General features: G+C 53.8%; 2 protein-coding genes across 3 annotated transcripts; one reads left to right on the top strand and one right to left on the bottom strand.

The window, feature by feature from the left end:
• Positions 1 to 229: 229 nt before the first annotated feature.
• Itpka (inositol-trisphosphate 3-kinase A) lies at positions 230 to 9,378 on the top strand. Of its 2 annotated transcripts, none has more exons than XM_051183669.1 (7): positions 230 to 792; positions 7,271 to 7,367; positions 7,448 to 7,664; positions 7,760 to 7,964; positions 8,201 to 8,302; positions 8,543 to 8,660; positions 8,771 to 8,918. In XM_051183669.1, exons 1-6 carry the CDS (start codon positions 310 to 312, stop codon positions 8,648 to 8,650), a joined length of 1,212 nt encoding a protein of 403 aa, XP_051039626.1. In that variant the 5' UTR covers positions 230 to 309; the 3' UTR covers positions 8,651 to 8,660; positions 8,771 to 8,918. The 2 variants fall into 2 exon arrangements, with proteins under 2 accessions (XP_051039626.1, XP_051039625.1); XM_051183668.1 differs by having other exon boundaries at positions 234 to 792; positions 8,589 to 8,660; positions 8,771 to 9,378.
• A 123-nt stretch (positions 9,379 to 9,501) lies between these two features.
• Positions 9,502 to 17,909, bottom strand: Ltk (leukocyte receptor tyrosine kinase). Its single transcript, XM_051183108.1, has 20 exons — positions 17,867 to 17,909; positions 17,257 to 17,400; positions 16,991 to 17,162; positions 16,416 to 16,566; positions 16,160 to 16,303; positions 15,865 to 16,021; positions 15,608 to 15,790; positions 14,427 to 14,525; positions 13,436 to 13,588; positions 12,859 to 12,951; positions 12,286 to 12,481; positions 11,706 to 11,796; positions 11,513 to 11,577; positions 11,230 to 11,359; positions 11,049 to 11,146; positions 10,812 to 10,904; positions 10,617 to 10,718; positions 10,360 to 10,494; positions 10,194 to 10,284; positions 9,502 to 10,083 (listed from the first exon to the last, which is right to left on the bottom strand). The coding sequence occupies exons 1-20, from the start codon at positions 17,907 to 17,909 to the stop codon at positions 9,754 to 9,756; spliced, it is 2,670 nt and encodes an 889-aa protein (XP_051039065.1). The 3' UTR covers positions 9,502 to 9,753.

The following is a 17,909-nucleotide window of genomic DNA, read 5'->3' as shown; positions in this document are numbered from 1 at the left end:
ACAGGATTCAGAGGCGGAGCAGTCCTTCCCGCCTCCTCGAGGGCAGGTCGAGAAAGGCAGTGGGGGCCCGACCCGAGCCTTCCTTACGACTCTGGGGGAACTGCAAGGGATCTGCGGCTGCGAGGACCGCGGGAGGCCCGCGCTTTCTCAGAAAGTGAAAGGAGTGGGCGGGGGGCGCGGCCGGGGCGGGGCCGGGCGGGCGTTGCCGAGGCCCCGCCCCGGGGCAGTCCCAAGCCCCAGGCGCTGAGCGTCTCCAGTCCCCGCCGCGCCGCGGGCTGGTGGGCTCGGCTGCTGCTTTAGTACCGGGAAATGACCCTGCCCGGGCGCCCGACGGGCATGGCGCGGCCACGGGGTGCGGGGCCTTGCAGCCCTGGGCTGGAGCGGGCCCCGCGCCGGAGCGTCGGGGAGCTGCGCCTGCTCTTCGAGGCGCGCTGCGCCGCGGTTGCCGCCGCAGCAGCCGCAGGGGAACCCCGGGCCCGCGGGGCCAAACGGCGTGGGGGACAAGTGCCCAACGGGCTCCCGCGGGCTGCCCCTGCCCCAGTGATCCCGCAGCTCACCGTGACAACCGAGGAGGACGTGGCCCCGGCCAGCCCCGGGCCGCCAGAGCGGGAGGGGGACTGGCTCCCGGCCGCTGGCTCGCACCTGCAGCAGCCACGCCGCCTCTCCACCTCGTCCCTCTCCTCCACCGGCTCCTCGTCGGTGCTCGAGGACTCGGAGGACGATCTACTGAGCGACAGTGAGAGCCGGAGCCGCGGCAATGTGCAGCTGGAAGCTAGCGAGGACGTGGGGCAGGTACGGGCCGCGGGGGCGGGGCCAGCGGGGGCTGCGCGCCCGCCCGGGACTGGGTCCTGGCTCTGCTGGGACCGGCTCGCGTCCCCCGCCGAGAGTTCATACCTCACTGCTTGGGAGATACTTGGGGGGCGGAGAGAGACCCCAGGACGGCCTCTCGCCTTGGCTCGTTTTCGGGGGCTAGGCAGGTGATGGTGGCTGAGCGCTTGGGCGTCTAAAGGAGGGTGAGGAGTACGCGACCCACCGGGAGGGAACCAGCCGGTCCACAGGCATACCTGGGTAACTGTCAGGACTGGAGCGATCAGAGCCCTGTAGCCTTGCCCCGGGAGCCCTGGGAGAGAAAGGGGCGCGTGAGCTCTTGCCTCCTTCTCCTCCCCCTCTCGGTGCCGCGGCCCCACCCCCGCCGTTGCCACGGTTTCCCTCTCTTGAGTGGGAGTGGAGCGGAGCTCCTGGCTCTGCTTCGGAGGCGCTGCCGTCTGCTCCCCGCGCGCGCACGAGGCGTGGACGCGGGAAGGGAGGGGCGCGGGACTGGTAGCTCTGGAACCGAGCGGAACCAAGATCCACCTGGTGCGCCCCCTCCTCCCCCTGGCTCCTAAGGGTGGTGGGGAAGGTAAACTGAAGCTGACGGGGACGGGATTAGTGTGTTAGTTGCTGCCTCTAGTAGCATAGATGTTCCAGAGCCCTCAAATAGCACCGGCTAGTGTGGAGTGAAGTCATTATTCGTGGTGTGGCCCTCCTTGGACATCAGGGCCATTCCTCGATTCCCACCTCTGTACTGAGGATTGAACCCAGGGTCTCAAACACAACACGGTAGGCAAATACTCCACCACTAAACATCCCCAGCCCTCTTTTATTTTGAGACAGTCTCACTAAATTGCCAAGTTAAAAATCAAACACAGTAGGTAGTAGCCCATTCAGGCTTTGAACTTGTGGGTCGTCCTGCTTCAATAATCCCCCTTGTTTTAGCTGTGGCCGGATAGCTAGATTAACTGTCCGTGGACTGTGCAGCGTTGCTGTAGATGCATTTTACGCAAGCGTTCCTCGAGTGGAAAGAGAGGCCGGGAATGCCCCGCTCTGCTTCAGTACCCTCCAGCCCTGCCCAGAAGGCCGGCTCCTGGTGACTTGCAGTGAGAGTAAGACACACGCCTGCGTTGCCTAGACGCCTTGAGAAGAGCGCCAAGGTGTGGCCTGGGCCTTCTGAACTTGGCATCCCTGCCCACTGGGATTGGACCGATCGAGGGAGGCTGTGTAAACGACTCGAAGTACGACTGTGACTCATAGAAGTACAATACCAAAAGAGAGGGGGTTGTCACAAAAGAGAAAACAAGGGAGCTCACAGCAAGGCTGTTGTCTCTCGTTCCGCTTCCTGTGGCCAGGTGTAAGGGGGGGGGGGCTTAGTCGTGAGTCCACTGCGCCCCTCGCCCTGACAGGCCAGCGTACCCTCAGGCAGGTGGTCATTCTTGGGGCGACTCCAGACTACGTACTGACTGAGGCGAATGCTGCCGAGGCTTCCCCAAGACCCTGGCTTGTGAGCAGTGGGAGGACCTCAGAAGAGCCCTAGCGGTAGATCGGCCACTCCCCCGCTCAAATCTCTGACACCTGAGAGGCCCGCCCTCGGAAAGGGCGCTACTGCTGAGCTGGGAGGACCCGGACTGGGACTCAGGCACACCCGCTTCCCTGTTCCACCAGGGAAAGGCTGCTCGCTGCAGGACCCGTAGTCCAAATCTGGGTGTAGGAAGCCCCTGCAGGGGTCAGGACATCAAGGACAAGCCGAAGTTATTTATCCCCTGCAAGTCCTCATCGTCCTCTCCCACCCTGAGGGTTGGCATCTCAGGGAGTCCTCCAGGAGCAGATTCAGATGGCCTCTCATGGCCTTTCAAACTCTCAGACTGTGTCTTCCAGGCCTTCCCAACCCCCAGCCCGCCGGGGCCTCCCCGAAGGCAAACAACCCCGGAGCTACAGATAAGCCTGGAGCTGTTGACAGAGGCTGCCTGCGTCTGCGTGGAAGGGCCAGGAGCGGACTTTGCCTCACAGCAGGCCCCACAGCATGCCCGCCCAGGTTGCCCTTAAGGGCTTCCCCAGGCAGAGCGGGGTCCCACTGACTGTTAAGGATGCACCTGGGGAAAGATGGTGGTTGCACTCTAGGGCTACTACCTAGCCATTGTCCCATACCCAACCCAAGGCCCTAGAAGGCTCGCTCTGCGTGCCTCAGCCATGCTCTCTGATCTTCCCTTTTACTTCCGAGGGCTTGTACAGCCTGCTCAGAGCAGGTAATGTAGAGCTGGGTAGCTTTGCTCCCTCCAGTGGTCTTTCCTCTGTTGGAAGGAAAATTCAGGAATAGGAAAGCTGAGCAAGCCAAGAGAGTAGCTGAAGATCTACTCCAAGGGCAGGTGCTGTGACTCTGAGGCCTTGGCTGTCTCCTCAGACAATTGTGGGGGTGACCCAAGCAGAAGAAAGGGCATTTGGTTCTTATGTGGTTTTATTTTCTCAGTAACTCAGGCTAGGTAAGGAGACCTGGATGCTGTTCCCTCCTGGACTCAGAACCCCCCCCACACACATCATTTTCCACTAATTATAGAGCAGAATTTAGGTTAACAGACTTCCTTTTTAAAAAGCAAATGCCCATGGGAAGGTGAAGTCGTGGGTCACTTATACCTTAGTGCAAATCGTTTTGTGAGTTTAAATTGATTGCTTTCCCGACCATCACCACAGGGAGTGCTCGTTTGACAGGGCAATTGGAACATGGGGAGGGTGTTGGGCTGGTAGAAGCTTCAACCAGGACTGGTGATTCTATGGAATGGTGGTTCTCAACTTTCTTTTCTTTCTTTTCCAAGGCAGGGTTTCTCTGTGTAGCCCTAGCTGCCCTGGACCTAGCTTTTGTAGATCAGGCTGGCCTCACATTCACAGAGACCTGCTTGCCTCTGCCTCCTGAGTGCTGGGACTAAAGGTGTGTGCCACCACTGCTTCTCAACCTTCCTAATGCTTCATCCCTTGAATACAGTCCCTCATGTTGTCATGGTGACCTACCCCCCACCATAAAATTATTTTCATTGCTACTCTAATCTTGCCACTGTAAATATCTGTTTTCTGACTGTCTTAGTCAACATCTGTGAAAAGTTCATTCGTCCCCCAAAGGGGTCAAGACTGACAGGACAAAAAGCTCTGTTATAGAAGCAGGGAACAGGATGGGAGCTAAAGACAGAAAAGGATGCAGTCGGGCAGAAAATAAGCTGTCTGGGTTGATGGGAAGAACAGACGAGCCTAGAAAAGGGAGGACCTGAGACTGGGACACAGCAAGTCCCTGCCTATGGAGACACACTCCCTGCTCATCTGTAGGGTGAGAGATTATCAGAGGGTCCTCCTGTGCCATCATCAGGGAGTCCTGGACACGAACCTCTTGGCCTTTGCACCAAATGTCCAGGTAACATGTGGCTGTGTGTTGGTTGGTAGAAGCAGCCAATCCATGGAGGGAAGGCTGGGCCATATCTTCCCTGCTGTTCTTTATGAGCCAAAATCCTTACCCACGAACCCAAGAATGGTCCTCTAGCAGGCTTTCTGGATGCATTATATTCCCTGCAGAAGGAATCCCTTTTAAGAGGGAAGATGGCAATGAGTTGGCTTCCACAGCGCTTACATCAACTGGTTCCATGATTGGCCATATCTGTTATTGGCAAGGTAGCTATGTCTTGTTATAGGAAACCTCAAGAGGCATCTGGGAGGCTCAGCTGAGATAATGGACATGGAAGCTCTTTGTTACCTGCATAGTTAGAATCTGCTGCTGTTTGCTCATATAAGACTCATAAAACCAAGGCAGCAAAGAGACAAGTTGATACTGTTACCATACATTAACCAATCAACCAAGTGGTAGTATATACTTTTTTTTTTTTTTTTTTTTTTTTTTTTTTTTTGAGTCAGGGTTTCTCTATGTAGCTTTGTAGACCAGGCTGTCCTTGAATTCACAGAGATCCACCGGCCTCTGCCTCCTGAGTGCTGGGATTAAAGGCATGCACCACCACCACCCAGTATATATACATTTTAAAAGATTTATCTCAAATGTTTCTCAAGCTGGCCTCAAAATTCTGGGTTCACACAATCTTCCCTTTTCAGCATCCAAAGCAACTAGGCCTTCAGACATCTGCCACCATGTTTAATCAACCGGCTTCTACCAGGGTCCTCTTCCCTGAATTCCCTGCAAATCCTCTCACTGAAACTAGGAGACCCCAAAATGATGGATAGTACAGTTCCCTTACACAGCCCAGCTGGCCCTCCCGCCAGGGATGACTGCAGAACTAGATGTATCCCGATTAAGTCCATTCATTCCCCCACTCTTCCCTACAATTTTTCTTTTTCCTTCTTGAGGCAGCATTTCTTTGTGTAGCCCTGGCTGTCCTGGAACTCACTCTGTAGACCAGGCTGGCCTTGAACTCAAAGATCCACCTGTCTCTACCTCCTGAGTACTGGGATTAAAGGTGTGCGCCACCATCAGGCTTCCCTCAAAATTTTGTTAGGCTTCTCAAACCACCTGAGCATTTCACCATTAGACTCATCCTTTGGATGAGGGCAGTGGTGACAGACCCTCAGGCCCGGCTTAGAGATCGAGGCCTTCATGACACCATATAACTATAAGTTGTTTCACCTTGTAAAAGTGGCCTGTTATGTGGTATCCCATTTGACCCCCAGCAGGAAAATATAGAAACTGCTAGAATGACTGGACCATGGTAAGGAAGTTGACTGATAGAGAGCATAAGCTAGAGCCTAGGAGTCCAGAAGCAGGGCGTGAGGATGCCAGCTTCTCCGAACCATGGTTTCCTTGTGCAATGGGACTGCTAGCAGCATGCATTCATGCTACATATGGGCATCAGGATCCCCGTGATTGTCAAGTTGAATGTGAGAAAAGAGCTATAGGATGCTTCTACTAAATACATACTACATCCATCACCTTCCTGGAATTTTACTTAAGGATTTGAGAGGAAGGGAGTTTTATAATAAAACTTGGGTTTATTATGCAGCAAAATGCAAACCTTGTATGTATTTAAAGATTTATAAAAGGAGTTTTGAAAGATGTCATGCTTCTAGTGGGCTGCTTCTGGCTACACCCCCGATCCCTGGGGATTGGACATGTGATCACGCCCTAGTGTGCCATGTTGGGAAAGTGAGAGCAGTGATGACTGTGGGAGGTGATGAGAAGGTACCTGGTGTGCAGTAGGCAGTCAGTAAATGGTGGCTCGTGTTAGGGCAGCCGCTACATCCTCCCAGAGGAAACAGGCCCACACGGATGCTTGAACTCACTGAAGGGAACCAGAGCTGGGAGCGACTGCTCACTCCTCACCCAGCCCAGTGCTTGCTTGTCACCAACCCCTCTTCACAGGCAAGGCTTTTTGGTCAGCACTCCCTTTTGGCAAAGGGGTCAGTTCCAGGGTTCTAATAATCCCTCTATAAGACAAGTATCTGTGGAACAAGGCTTCAGACAAAGAGAAGATAAAGGACTGCTGAGCTTAGGGGAAAGATCCAGGGTGTAAGGAGCTTTCAGGATTGGGTGGGAAGCAGAATAATGGCCTTGAGGCAAGAGATAACACCCCCAAATGCCTACATTTACCTGCAGTTTTATCTAAGAGGACAGGCCTCAGCTTTGCATTTCATCTTTGGGCCTTAGGTTTCTCCAACCAGATCACAACCAGGGCTGTCGTGGGCTTTTGGCTTTGTCAGCTAGTAAGATGTGTGGGATTCAAGGGCAGCTAGAGGGTCTTTTCAAAGTCCTGGCAGGCTGCCCTCCCTTCCCCGGTCCTGTGTAAAGGGTTGGTTGTGATTGGTCTGCCTCCCTGTGTGAGAGAATTAGGTCCCAAGTGAATAAATCCAGTATCTAAATTTGGCCCAATTCTCTCCATGCCAAGGAACTAGATGAGGAAAATCAAACTCAAGCTACACTCATTACAACAATTAAGAAAGAATGAGTGTTCCCCCATTACACAGATGAAAAACAAACAAACAAAAAGTAAACAATACATAGAAGCATTTTTCTCAGGTCTCCTGAGGCTTTGATAGAAATGCAGATTTCTTAGTTGCATCCCTGATTTACTCAGGATGTGCCTGTGGAAGACCTCAGGCACAGCATCAAGGGTGGTTGTCAAGTGATTCTGATATTCATCAAGTTAAAACCTCCAGAGCAATTCAGTATCTGCCCCCTCAATGGCAGAGCGAGTTTCAGCCCTGAGCCTTCTGATGCTGAATCTCGGGCTCCTGTCAGACTGTTTGAGATGCTAGAACAACCCTATCTCTGCTTGTCTCAGTACCTGCCACACTGGCTCATAATATAGCTCACAATACATTTTCTTTGGGTAGATGAGTGAGTGAGTAGTGAATGCTTGGATTAAAGACCTTGCTTGCTGCTGCGGGGGGAGGGGGTCAGGTTGAATTCCCACACTGTGGGGTGGGGAGATGCTCACACGTTACAGAGATGCCGACCTGGACTTGTTGCTTTCAGAAAAGTCACTGGCAGAAGATCCGTACCATGGTCAATCTGCCGGTCATGAGTCCTTTCAAAAAGCGCTACTCGTGGGTGCAGTTAGCAGGGCACACAGGTAGGTGAGCATCAGTGCATGTGGGTGAGGTTGTTGTGACAGGAAGGGGCTGGGCAGTTCCAACTAGTGTCCTTCTGCAGGGAGTTTCAAAGCTGCCGGCACCAGTGGCCTGATCCTGAAGCGCAGTTCCGAGCCAGAACACTACTGCCTGGTGCGGCTGATGGCTGATGTGCTGCGCGGGTGTGTTCCCACTTTCCATGGTGTAGTGGAGCGGGATGGTGAAAGCTACTTGCAGTTACAGGACCTGCTCGATGGCTTTGATGGGCCTTGCGTGCTTGACTGCAAGATGGGTGTCAGGTTCGTGCCCTCTCTCTTGGTCGGGCAGAATCAGTGGGGGAACCAAGGAACTAGGACAAAAGCTCACGTGGGGGGTTGCTTTCTTGCTCTCACAGAACTTACCTGGAGGAGGAGCTGACCAAAGCCCGAGAGAGGCCCAAGCTGCGGAAGGACATGTACAAGAAGATGCTGGCGGTAGACCCTGAGGCACCTACTGAGGAGGAGCACGCACAGCGCGCTGTCACCAAACCACGCTACATGCAGTGGCGCGAGGGCATCAGCTCCAGCACTACACTCGGCTTCCGCATAGAGGGCATCAAGGTGGGTCACGATTCCCTCCCTGACTTTGCAGAGCTTTTCTTCTGCCCCAACTTCAGTGCTTGGGTATCCTTAGTTTCCTGACCTCCTGCCTCAACGGCCATCAGGAGACGCCCTCTGGTGGTCATCCCTTGGTTCCCAGAGGTTAAGGCCCCAGGGAGGTATCACTGCCCTTTGCATGATCCTCTCTCCCCTCAGATGGGTCCGGGTCCCTGACACTCCTTGCCCACCTCCTTCAGAAAGCCGACGGATCTTGCAGCACTGATTTCAAAACTACACGAAGCCGAGAGCAGGTGACTCGTGTCTTTGAGGAGTTCATGCAAGGAGATGCTGAAGTGCTGGTAAGAGGAGGTTCCCAGGACCCTGAGGTTTGGGCACACCCGTTTACAAGGGTGCGTGCCTCTTGGTTATTCTTTCTAATGGCCTTACCTATGCCAGCCCCAGTGGTACAGTGGTAGCACTCCCCTTGTTGTAGTATCATTGCTTTTCCTCCTCTCCTATGAGAGCCACGTGGGGGGTTGTGTCTTCCTCACCACAGTATTTGGCAAGCTGAAATGCATGGTGCTTCTCAGTGTCAGTAGAGCCTCCCTTGGAGTGAAATTAATTTGTCCACACTGACCCTTCCAGAGGAGGTATCTGAACCGCCTACAGCAGATCCGGGACACCCTGGAAATCTCAGATTTCTTTAGAAGGCACGAGGTAAGAGGTGGGTGGGCTCAGGGGCTGGACTTGTGTTTTATGAAAGAGAGAAATGGGTAGGGGGACTCTCTGGGAGAAGCAGGTGGCCTGACTGCCATGGGGGTTGGCAGGTGATCGGCAGCTCACTCCTCTTCGTGCATGACCATTGCCATCGTGCTGGTGTATGGCTCATCGATTTTGGCAAGACCACGCCCCTCCCCGATGGCCAGATCCTGGATCATCGGAGACCCTGGGAGGAGGGCAACCGTGAGGACGGCTATTTGCTGGGGCTGGACAATCTCATTGGCATCTTGGCCAGCCTGGCCGAGAGATGAGGCTGAGCCCTTGTCCTCCTCACTTGGGCCGGCTGGTCAGACAGATGTGGACCTGTGGCTGCATCCCCATAATGCATGCCAACAAGAGACTGGAACCCCGCTGGGCGGGCAGTTCACATGGTCCTGCAGGACCAGGTGCCATCCACTAAGGGGGTATACTACCAATACCAGGAGTTGGCCTCTACACAAGCCTGTTTCCTAGAGCTGAATGACACTAGTTTACAGGAGGGGAAGGAAACAATGGGCTTCTCCCTCAACCCAGCTCTTCTCAAGTGGCTTTACACCTCTCTAGAGGGGCCAGATCCAGAATTTTATTTCACAGTGTATAGACTTCCTGGTCTACCCTCCTACACTACAGTGGACACCCTTCCTAATAAAACTCAAAGACACAGCTTGTGTGACTCAAGATTCTTCCCCTTCACTCCTGGTCCTCTCTTCCTTAGTTCCAGACTCTTCCAAGTTCACTAAGAAATGAAGAATGAAAAGGGCTTTTTGTTGTTGCTATTTTGTTTTGTTTTTTGTTTTTAATTATTCTTAGAAATATTTGTGGCAGTGGGGATGGGCTGGATGAAAGGACAATTCGGGATTCCCAACTGAGTCCTGCAGTGGGTGGGTGAGTGGCCTCTGGTTCCAAAGATTGAGAGTGGCCAGGCCCATCCCCAAGAGGGTTTGGGCTGGTTTCCAGTGTAGAAAGGCCAGGCTGCCAGGACAGCCCTGAGACATGTCTAAGCATGCACCACAGACTGCAGGGGGCAGAGGCTAATGGAATAACAAGCCATCTAGATGCCTGGAAAGGAATGCGAGGAGGGGCCATTGCTGCAGTCAAAGCCTGAGTCTTCGCCCTTGGGGCTCCTTGGGGTCCAAGAGCCATATGTGGGGTTCCAAAGGTTCTGAGGTCGGAGGTGTTTGGATTTGAGGGCCTTAAGGCCAGACGGCAGCCAAGAGCCTAGAAGGCCTCCTCCCCAGCGTTTGAAGTTCTCTGAACTCAGCTCCAGGGCCTGTGGGGATCTGAGACCCTCTAATGACCTGTTCCCCAGCCCAGAAGCCCCTTCCTCAGCTAGAGTCGGCCCTGGTTCCCCTGGCAGGGGTGAATTCAGCACATCAGGATCCTATAAGGGAGAGTGGGGGAACAGGAAACAGGCTTCCTTCCCGTCCTACAAAACCAGGATAGTTAGAGGAGATCAAAGGGATATGCGAGAGTTGGGGGGCAGAGGCACACCTGCGTGCAATATTGGAGGCGCTCCAAGATGCTGGCAAAGTCAGGGCGGAGCTCAGGTTGATGTTGCCAACACTGGGTCATGATTCTGTACCTAGGGAAGAGACAGGAGTTGATGCTTCCTAAAATCTCGAGGGACCTCCCTCCCTGGGCAGCCCCGTTAACTCACACTGGCACAGGGCAGTTCCTAGGAGGGTCCATCCGGTTCCCTGTGACAATGAAGTCTAGAACCTCCTGGTTGGTATGCCCAGGGTAGGGCATATAACCCAGTGAGAAGATCTCCCAGAGCAGTACTCCAAAAGACCTGTACCGCGGGTGGGAGGAACAAATAAGAAGCATCAAGTTCAGCCTCCTCTGCTCTCAAATGGCCTGAAAGGTAGGATTAGCCTCAGGGCGGAGGGGAAGGCCAGGGAGCCATGCTATTACCAGGAGTCTGTCTTGGATGTGAAAATGCCCTCCAGGAGAGCTTCTGGGGGCATCCACTTGACAGGGAGCAAGGCCCGGCCCCCTTTTCGGTAGTAACTGGCCCTATAGAAAAGAGGGAATGCGATGAGATTTTCAAATACTGTCAAGTGAGTCTCCTTGGAGCAGCAGCTTTCCCACCTCACAGTTCCTGCTCACCGGTAGATATCTCTCGCCATCCCAAAGTCTCCAATCTTAGCCACCCGACTGGGTCCAGTGCAGCTCAGCAGACAGTTACGGGCAGCAATGTCTCTATAGAACAGACCAAATCGTCACTGCCAGTACTCAGCTGCTCTGGGTATTTCTGATGTGTTTCTTTAATAAGTTTTATATGGGGGATGTTCCTTGAGGGGACAAATGGGGCTGAGGGTCTCCTGAGTCAGGATTGCTTCCAACCTGTGGATAAAGTGATTTTCTTCCAGGTAGTGGCAGCCCCGGGCAATATCCTGCGCCAGCTTCAACAGGTCATGCATGGCCAGGGGTGATGGCTGGCTCTGGATTGGACAGAAGGGACATAAGTTGATCCTGGTCTTAGGAAAAATGGCCAGGGCCTGTGAAGCTTGGAGAAGAGTCTTACCAGGTGTGGTCTGCTATGTCTCAGAAAACTCTTCATATCTCCACCAGACATCAGCTCCAGCAGGATAAGGCGAGGGACAGCCTGGAAGCTGAGCCCCACACAGCGTACAATGTTCTGATGGCTGAACTTGCTGAGTAGGAATGGTGCACATACCCCATCAGCAGCATTTTCTAGACCCTACTAAACTACAGAAAACCTCTGTGCCCTAGCATGCTTCCTCTGAGCCCTTCCTGTAGGCCGACCTGCCTCCCACCGCACCCTTGCCTGATGCCCTCAAGTGCACCTGATGATGAGAGCCTCCATGAGAAAGTCCAACTCATCCTGACGGGAGCAGAGCTCTGGCAGCGTCTGGGAAGGGAAAGTAGAACATTCCTGAGCTTTGGCTGGGTGCTTTAGGAGGGTGATTAACAAAGGCTGTAGCTCCAGTCCATCCCTCCATGGTGTCTACCCCAACCAGAAGCCCTACCCCTTCTTACCTTGATAGCCACCTGCAGAGGGCTGGAGTACCCAGGAAGACCAATTACTAGCCCCTCATACACCTCCCCAAAGGCACCATGGCCAAGGGCTCTACAAGAAAGCAAATTGGAAGGGACTGGGTCTATAGACGGAATAGTGCCCCCTATCTCTTTTGCTCCCTCCGTATATGTTCAGATGACTCTATCTAAGCTCTCTGTGGGTCGTGGATGTTCTCAGGCACAAACTTGCAAAGATAATGCTGACACACAGAGCTGGGGCAAAAGAGAGGGCGGGTAGGCCCATGTCAGGGTACTAATGTGGGATAAGGCCTCTCCTTGTGCTAATGCAGGCCCTGCTGGGGAAAGGCAACCTGTGGGTTTCAGACAGTCATGTTCCCAGGTCTCTGTACTCAGAACTGGGGCAAAAATTGACCCTTTTACATGTTACTTTGCCTCTTGGACTTATGGGGTTTCCATCACTTTTGTATAAAGGATTTGAATCGATGCTCTCTGGGATTCATAATGCACCATAACAGGAAGAAGGGCAGGGGGGGGGGATGTTCAGGGTGCATAGCATCTCAGAAGGAACCAGAGAACTCACCTGAGTAGAGTGACATTGGCTGGGGAAACCTCAGTGAGCCCTGGGGGCAGAGGACAGGACTGAGCAGGGCTGAGCCCCATCTGGCAGTAATAGGGGTTGGGGGCTGTCCTGATGGCAGAGGTGCGAAGCTTGCTCAGCTGGAGCTCAGGGCTTGGCGGCCTGGTCCCCCACAGGTTCTGATACCTCTTCTGGCTCGCTGGGGGGGGGGGTGAGAAGAACCAAGGTATACACTCTGCCTGCACCCATTAGGCCCACTCTGCTCCCCGTGCCCAGAGCACCTTTCTAAAATACATTTTTCCCCCATGACTCCCCAACTTCTCCTAAAAGTCTAGGGGAATCTACTATTGCTCTGTGGGAATAAAGGCCCTGAAGTAAGCCACATTTGCCCTGGAGGTCTTTGGGTTCCAGCAGAACAGCCAGTTCCTGCTTCTCCAGTCCCTTGACACCTGTAAGGTGTCATTGTAAGAAGGCCTTATGGGGTTTACAGTGGGCGATCTTAGCTTCCCCTGGAGGCCCATCACAGCCTAGCAGAGAAGGGCCACCCTGCACAGCCATGCCTGTAGATGCCCATACCTAGAATCAGGACTCCACACATCAGGACACTCAGTGTCAAGGCTGCTACTAGAGCTCCCATCAGAATCAGGGGGTTTGCGGTGGTTGGCAGGTCTAGGGAGAAAGAAAGTCATGCCTTAAGTATTTTTCTTATTTGTTTTGTGGGGTGTTTGTTTGTTTGTTTGTTTGTTGAGACACAGGCTTGCCTGAGCTTCTTAAGTTTTGCTTAACCTACCCACTTCTGGGATTACAAATATGTGTACCATCTCTGGGTACCCTTAAATCTTATCCAGCTCATGATGTTACCCACCCAGACAATAGCAACTCTCCCTCCAGAGAAGCCCTTAACTATTTGATCCTTCCATAGCAACTGCCATTTTTAGATACAGATCTATATCTAAATATCCAGCTTGCCTCCCTCAGTAGCCTACATGTCCTTGACAGAGGAATGTGCCCTGATGTGTTTCCAGCCCTCTACCTGGCACTCCATACAGCGCCTGCTGGCACACACAGGCCTTTACACTGTCTTTCTTAGTGCCCTGCTGCTCCTACCAACCTGTGACCCAGAAGTCAGATGGAGGGCAAAGACAAGACATACCCATGCAAGTGACACCATCCACGGCCAGCTCCATGCCCTCTGGGCATGTGCATGCAGCCATCTGGAGCTCTGCCTGCCACTGGCAGTCTTTGAACAGGCAATGACTACAGTCCGGGTGCTTTCGGATTTCCACCTCCCCATGGCCCTCTGTGACTGTGAGAGAAAGAATAGATACAGTGTGGGGGGGGGTGAGTAGGGATGGGACACACAGGACTTGCCAGCCATTAGGTTCATTCAAGCTCAGGAGTTTAGGATAAGCAGCAATACCAACCACACCAACATGCAGGGTGATGATGAAGCCTGGGGGCTTTTTTTTGTTTTGTTTTGGTTTTTGTTTTTGGTTTATTTTATTCAGAAGCAGAGATACACATGCTTGGAATTCAATTTTCTCCTTCTGCCATGGATTTTGAGCAACAAATTCAAGTCATCAGGCTTAAGAGGCAAGGGTTTTGCCAGCTGAGCCATCTTGGTAGCCCAACCTAGGGGACCCCAGTCAAGCCTGTACATTACATCTTCTGGGACCCTTAAGCCCTGAGGTGTTTGGAGAGAATTCATAGCAAGGATACTTACTAGCAGTTTACAATACCTGTACTAGAGTTACAGCTAACAGACATTTCTCAAATGTTCCTGTGCCATTTAAGAATTGAGTGTCTCCCTTACTCAGACTAGACACAGGAATGGGTGGGGTATGTGTACATTAGTCCTGCTTCAACAAGATGATGGGACAGACTTAGCAGACTTCCTAGAGGAGGCCTTACCCTCTCCAAGAAACAGAAGAGAGTTGGGGGATGAAGTATGGGGAGTGGGAGGAGCAGAGGGAGGGGGAACTGGGATTGGAATGTAAAAAATAAATTAAGAAAAAAACAAACAGGTTAAAAAAAAAAAAAGAACTGGGTATTTCAGCTTGAAGCAGATGGTACCTATGGTTGTGGGTCCAGGGATCCAGGAGGATGGTTGGCTAGACTAAGAGGTAGGAGGTTGGGGCAAATACCTGCCAAAGGCTGCAGGTAGAGCTCACTGCTGGGGTGTACAAAGGATATGCCATCTTCCCCATCAGCCCAGAGGATGTCAGACTCTGAAGTATCACCACCTTGAAACAGAGTAATAATGGTTTAACTACAAAAAAGGGGAGAGGGGTGGAGGAGGAGGCGAGGAGCACACAGCTGCCTCCCTGCAGTGGGGAAGCTAAGATCGCCCACTGTAAACCCCATAAGGCCTTCTTACGATGACACCTTACAGGTGTCAAGGGACTGGAGAAGCAGGAATTGGCTGTTCTGCTGGAACCCAAAGACCTGGCATAGCCTTGGGGGTCACCCTTTCTCTGTTTGAGCCCTTCCAGACCTATGTACTCAACTGAGAAGTTCAGCCCACAAATTCCATTTCTGTGTGAACTAAGGGATGTGTTGTAAAGTATTTATGAACAGTCAGTCCAGTCCTGGCAGACTGGGGTTCCACTTCTTCACATCAGTGTCCTCAAACTCTGGAGCATCAGGACCAATTAAAATGGATGTCCAGCACCTTCCCCTGGAGTCATAGATTCTGGAGGCTGGCCATGAATTTCTCTTTAACCACCAGCAATTAATTTTCTTTTTAATATTTGACCAACACCCTTCCCAGCTTTCATCCCTGAATTTGTATTTCTAACTACTTCTGTGATGAACACACTTTGAGAACTACTTATTTATCTTTTCCCTTCCCCTTCCCAGCTCAGCTTGCAAACAAAGCCGGCCTTAGATTTTGGTCAAGTAAGGATTTAGTTTGATTTGCAATTGATTTGGGCTTTTCTCTTTTGTTTTTAAGTCAGGGTTCTGGCTGGCCTAGAATTTGCAGAGATCTGCCCGTTTCTGCTTCCCAAGTACTAGGATTAAAGGAATATGCTCCCAATCTTGGCTAAATTAGCTCTTTGTAAGACAAAACCATCCTGTAGCCCAGCCTGTCCTCAAACTTTCTCTGTTGCTACTTCGCTTGAAATCCTTCTGCCTCGACCATGCACGTGCAGGCGAGTGTGCCACCACGCCCAGGTCTGACCTTTCTCAGAGCACCGATTGTGGCTTGGCACGGTGGAGAGTGGGGCATTCCCTATCTATTCTCTGGAAAGCTCGGACCAGATTCTTAGGCTCTATCCTCACATCACCCGGGCCGTCCGGCTACCTTCCCCAAGGGTGCACCTACCCCGGTAGCCGCCGCCGCCGCCCCCGGCCGAACAAGCCCCGCCACCGCCCCCGAAGCCTCCAGCCGCCGCCCAGCGGAGCATGGTCCAGGCCTCCTCGCAGCCCTCGCCGCCCTCAGCCCCTTCCCGCAGTGAGCGTCCGGCCTGCGGAGAGGGAGCCCGCGATGCCCAGCCGCCGCCTCCACCTGCAAAGCGACAGAGAGCGAATAGCAGCGGCGGTGCGCGGCGGCCGGCCCTCCCCTCCGCCCCGCGCGCTCACCTGCTGCGCCCCCTCTCCCGCCGCTCCCAGGCGCCGCCGTGCGGTTCTCCAGTTTCTCCGGGGCCGCCTCAGTCCGGCCTCGGTCGTGTCGCCTCCAGTAGGACCTCCCGCCGCCTCCCGCCGCCACCAGCAGCGGCTCCAGCTCCCCGGCGCGCAACTACGGGGCCAGTGGCTGGTGAAGGGCCACGCCCGTGTACTGAGGAAACCCGCTCCCCCAGGAGCCCACACGGAGAGAGGGGCCTGGGACCCTAACGCCCAGCTAGGGGTCGAGGCGATCAGCGCCCTGTGCACCTACCCGGAAGATGTAGGTGGCACCCCCGCCACCCCCGCCCCCGCCGGCCCAGCGTCTCCAGTCTGGGACCCTTTCGGTCCCCGTTGCCGCATGCTCTCCAGTGGCCCAAGACTCTCCAAGACAGACGAACTGGCTCTCAGGGCTCCTCTGAGTGGCACCAAGGTGGAAATCTGCGTGACCAGGGACCCTCTTTTCCCCCGTGCTGTGTCCAGGCACCAAGGATACTTTCCCCAGCCCTTTCCCCGCTCGCTCCGCTTACTCCTGGACAGGCGTCCTCGCCCTGCTGACCCACAAGGATGTACAACGGCTCCCCGCGAGTAAGGAAGAAGACCGCGGAGAGGAAGATGCCGTGCGCCCGTGACAGGTGGTTCCTGGCGCCTTTGCCGCCCGCGGCTCCATAGGCGGAGATCCTGCGGGAAGAGGGTGCAGGGTTTCACGCCCCGGTCCTGGGCCAGGCTGCAGCAGCGCAAGGTCGGAAACCCGGGATCGGGAAAGTTGCTAAGAGGCTTAGTATGATCCACTGTGAAGAGAGATGGGCAGACCGGGTTTGCAGTTAGGTTCCACGCCTGTTTCAGGAGTGTTAATGGAGATGGCGGGAAGGGACAAGCCCCATTTGGAGCCTGTGTTGATTAGACGGACATCCTGTCGAGGGTAACAGGATCCCGGCTACCTGCTAACTCCGCCCTATTACCACACTTCTTGCTGGAAGGACAAGCAATGGAAGTGACTGGCAATAGGAATCGCTGCGGAATACTTCAAGACGAAAAGTATGGTGCTCTGGGCCCTGCTTAGCCTAGCAGGCGATTGCCATCCTCTCTCTTGCCAGGCACTTACAGATACTGGCCGGTGTCTGGCACACGCCACAGCTGCACGCCTTTCAGAGGCCCAGCAGCTCCCACTGTCACCATCACGCTGCTTCCTGTGTATGCCCCGTTGCACTGTGTTTGTGTGGGGCCCCGCCGGCCGCTGGCGCCACAGGTGTTGAACACCCAAGGCCCCTGAGTGCCTAGATTCAAGGGAGAAGGAAAGAGTGGAGTTCCTGCCCAGGCGTAGGGATCTGGTGATGTTGAGCAAAGAAAACTGAGGAGGCTGAAGCTCACCTAGAGGATTCGGGAGGGAAGCTGGCTCCAGTCTACTTGGCGTGGGAGTGACTTTCTGCTCCTGGAAGTTGGAGACTAGCACCCGCAAGGACGAGGATGTTAGAAAAGGTGGCTGGAACTCCGAGTTGGAGCAAAGAATAGTTCCTGAAAGGCGACCGGAAGGAAGAGGGGTTAGAAGAAGGTGCAGAATGTGAATGAGAGGCATGAGATTGATGACCACTCAACAGTATCCTAATTGTAGCCACACCCCTAATGCCATCCAGCCTGCTCACACCAGAGCCTGAAACCAGAGACTTAACCACCCAACCAGGCATTCCGAGCCCCGCAAGGAGTCTGCATATACCAGGTTCTCCATTTCAGAGTTCTTTTCATTGAGTGACTTGGAGGCTGTACCGTGCCACCACGTACAGCGCCACCACCACCCCTTTCCTCCATTTAGATTGGTGTCCTTACTCCCAGGTAGATGTGTGCATGCTCCGCACTTCTCTTGCTGCATTCAGCCAGAGAGCTTTGGTTCGAGGCCACCTTAGAAGGAACCATTGAGACCTGGTCTATCTCTGACGCAGTCCCAAATCTAGGTGCCTCTGGTTGGCTGGTAACTCTGACTTACCGGCAGCTCCCAGCCACAGCAGCAGCTGGCAGGAGCAGCTCAT

The sequence above is a fragment of the Phodopus roborovskii genome, unplaced genomic scaffold (assembly GCF_943737965.1).
Source record: "Phodopus roborovskii unplaced genomic scaffold, PHOROB, whole genome shotgun sequence".
Taxonomy (NCBI): Eukaryota; Metazoa; Chordata; class Mammalia; order Rodentia; family Cricetidae; genus Phodopus; species Phodopus roborovskii.
This window is presented reverse-complemented; position numbering and strand designations above follow the sequence as displayed.

Coding starts and splice junctions, on each gene's coding strand:
- Itpka (XM_051183668.1), top strand. CDS start 310: ATGACCCTGCCCGGGCGCCCGACGGGCATGGCGCGGCCACGGGGTGCG. Junction 793..7,270: donor CTAGCGAGGACGTGGGGCAG/GTACGGGCCGCG, acceptor TGTTGCTTTCAG/AAAAGTCACTGGCAGAAGAT. Junction 7,965..8,200: donor TCCGCATAGAGGGCATCAAG/GTGGGTCACGAT, acceptor CACCTCCTTCAG/AAAGCCGACGGATCTTGCAG.
- Ltk (XM_051183108.1), bottom strand. CDS start 17,909: ATGAGCTGCTCCTGCCAGCTGCTGCTGTGGCTGGGAGCTGCCG. Junction 14,526..15,607: donor CGGCGGCGGCGGCTACCGGG/GTAGGTGCACCC, acceptor CTCTGTTTCAAG/GTGGTGATACTTCAGAGTCT. Junction 12,482..12,858: donor GTGTGGAGTCCTGATTCTAG/GTATGGGCATCT, acceptor CCCCCCCCCCAG/CGAGCCAGAAGAGGTATCAG.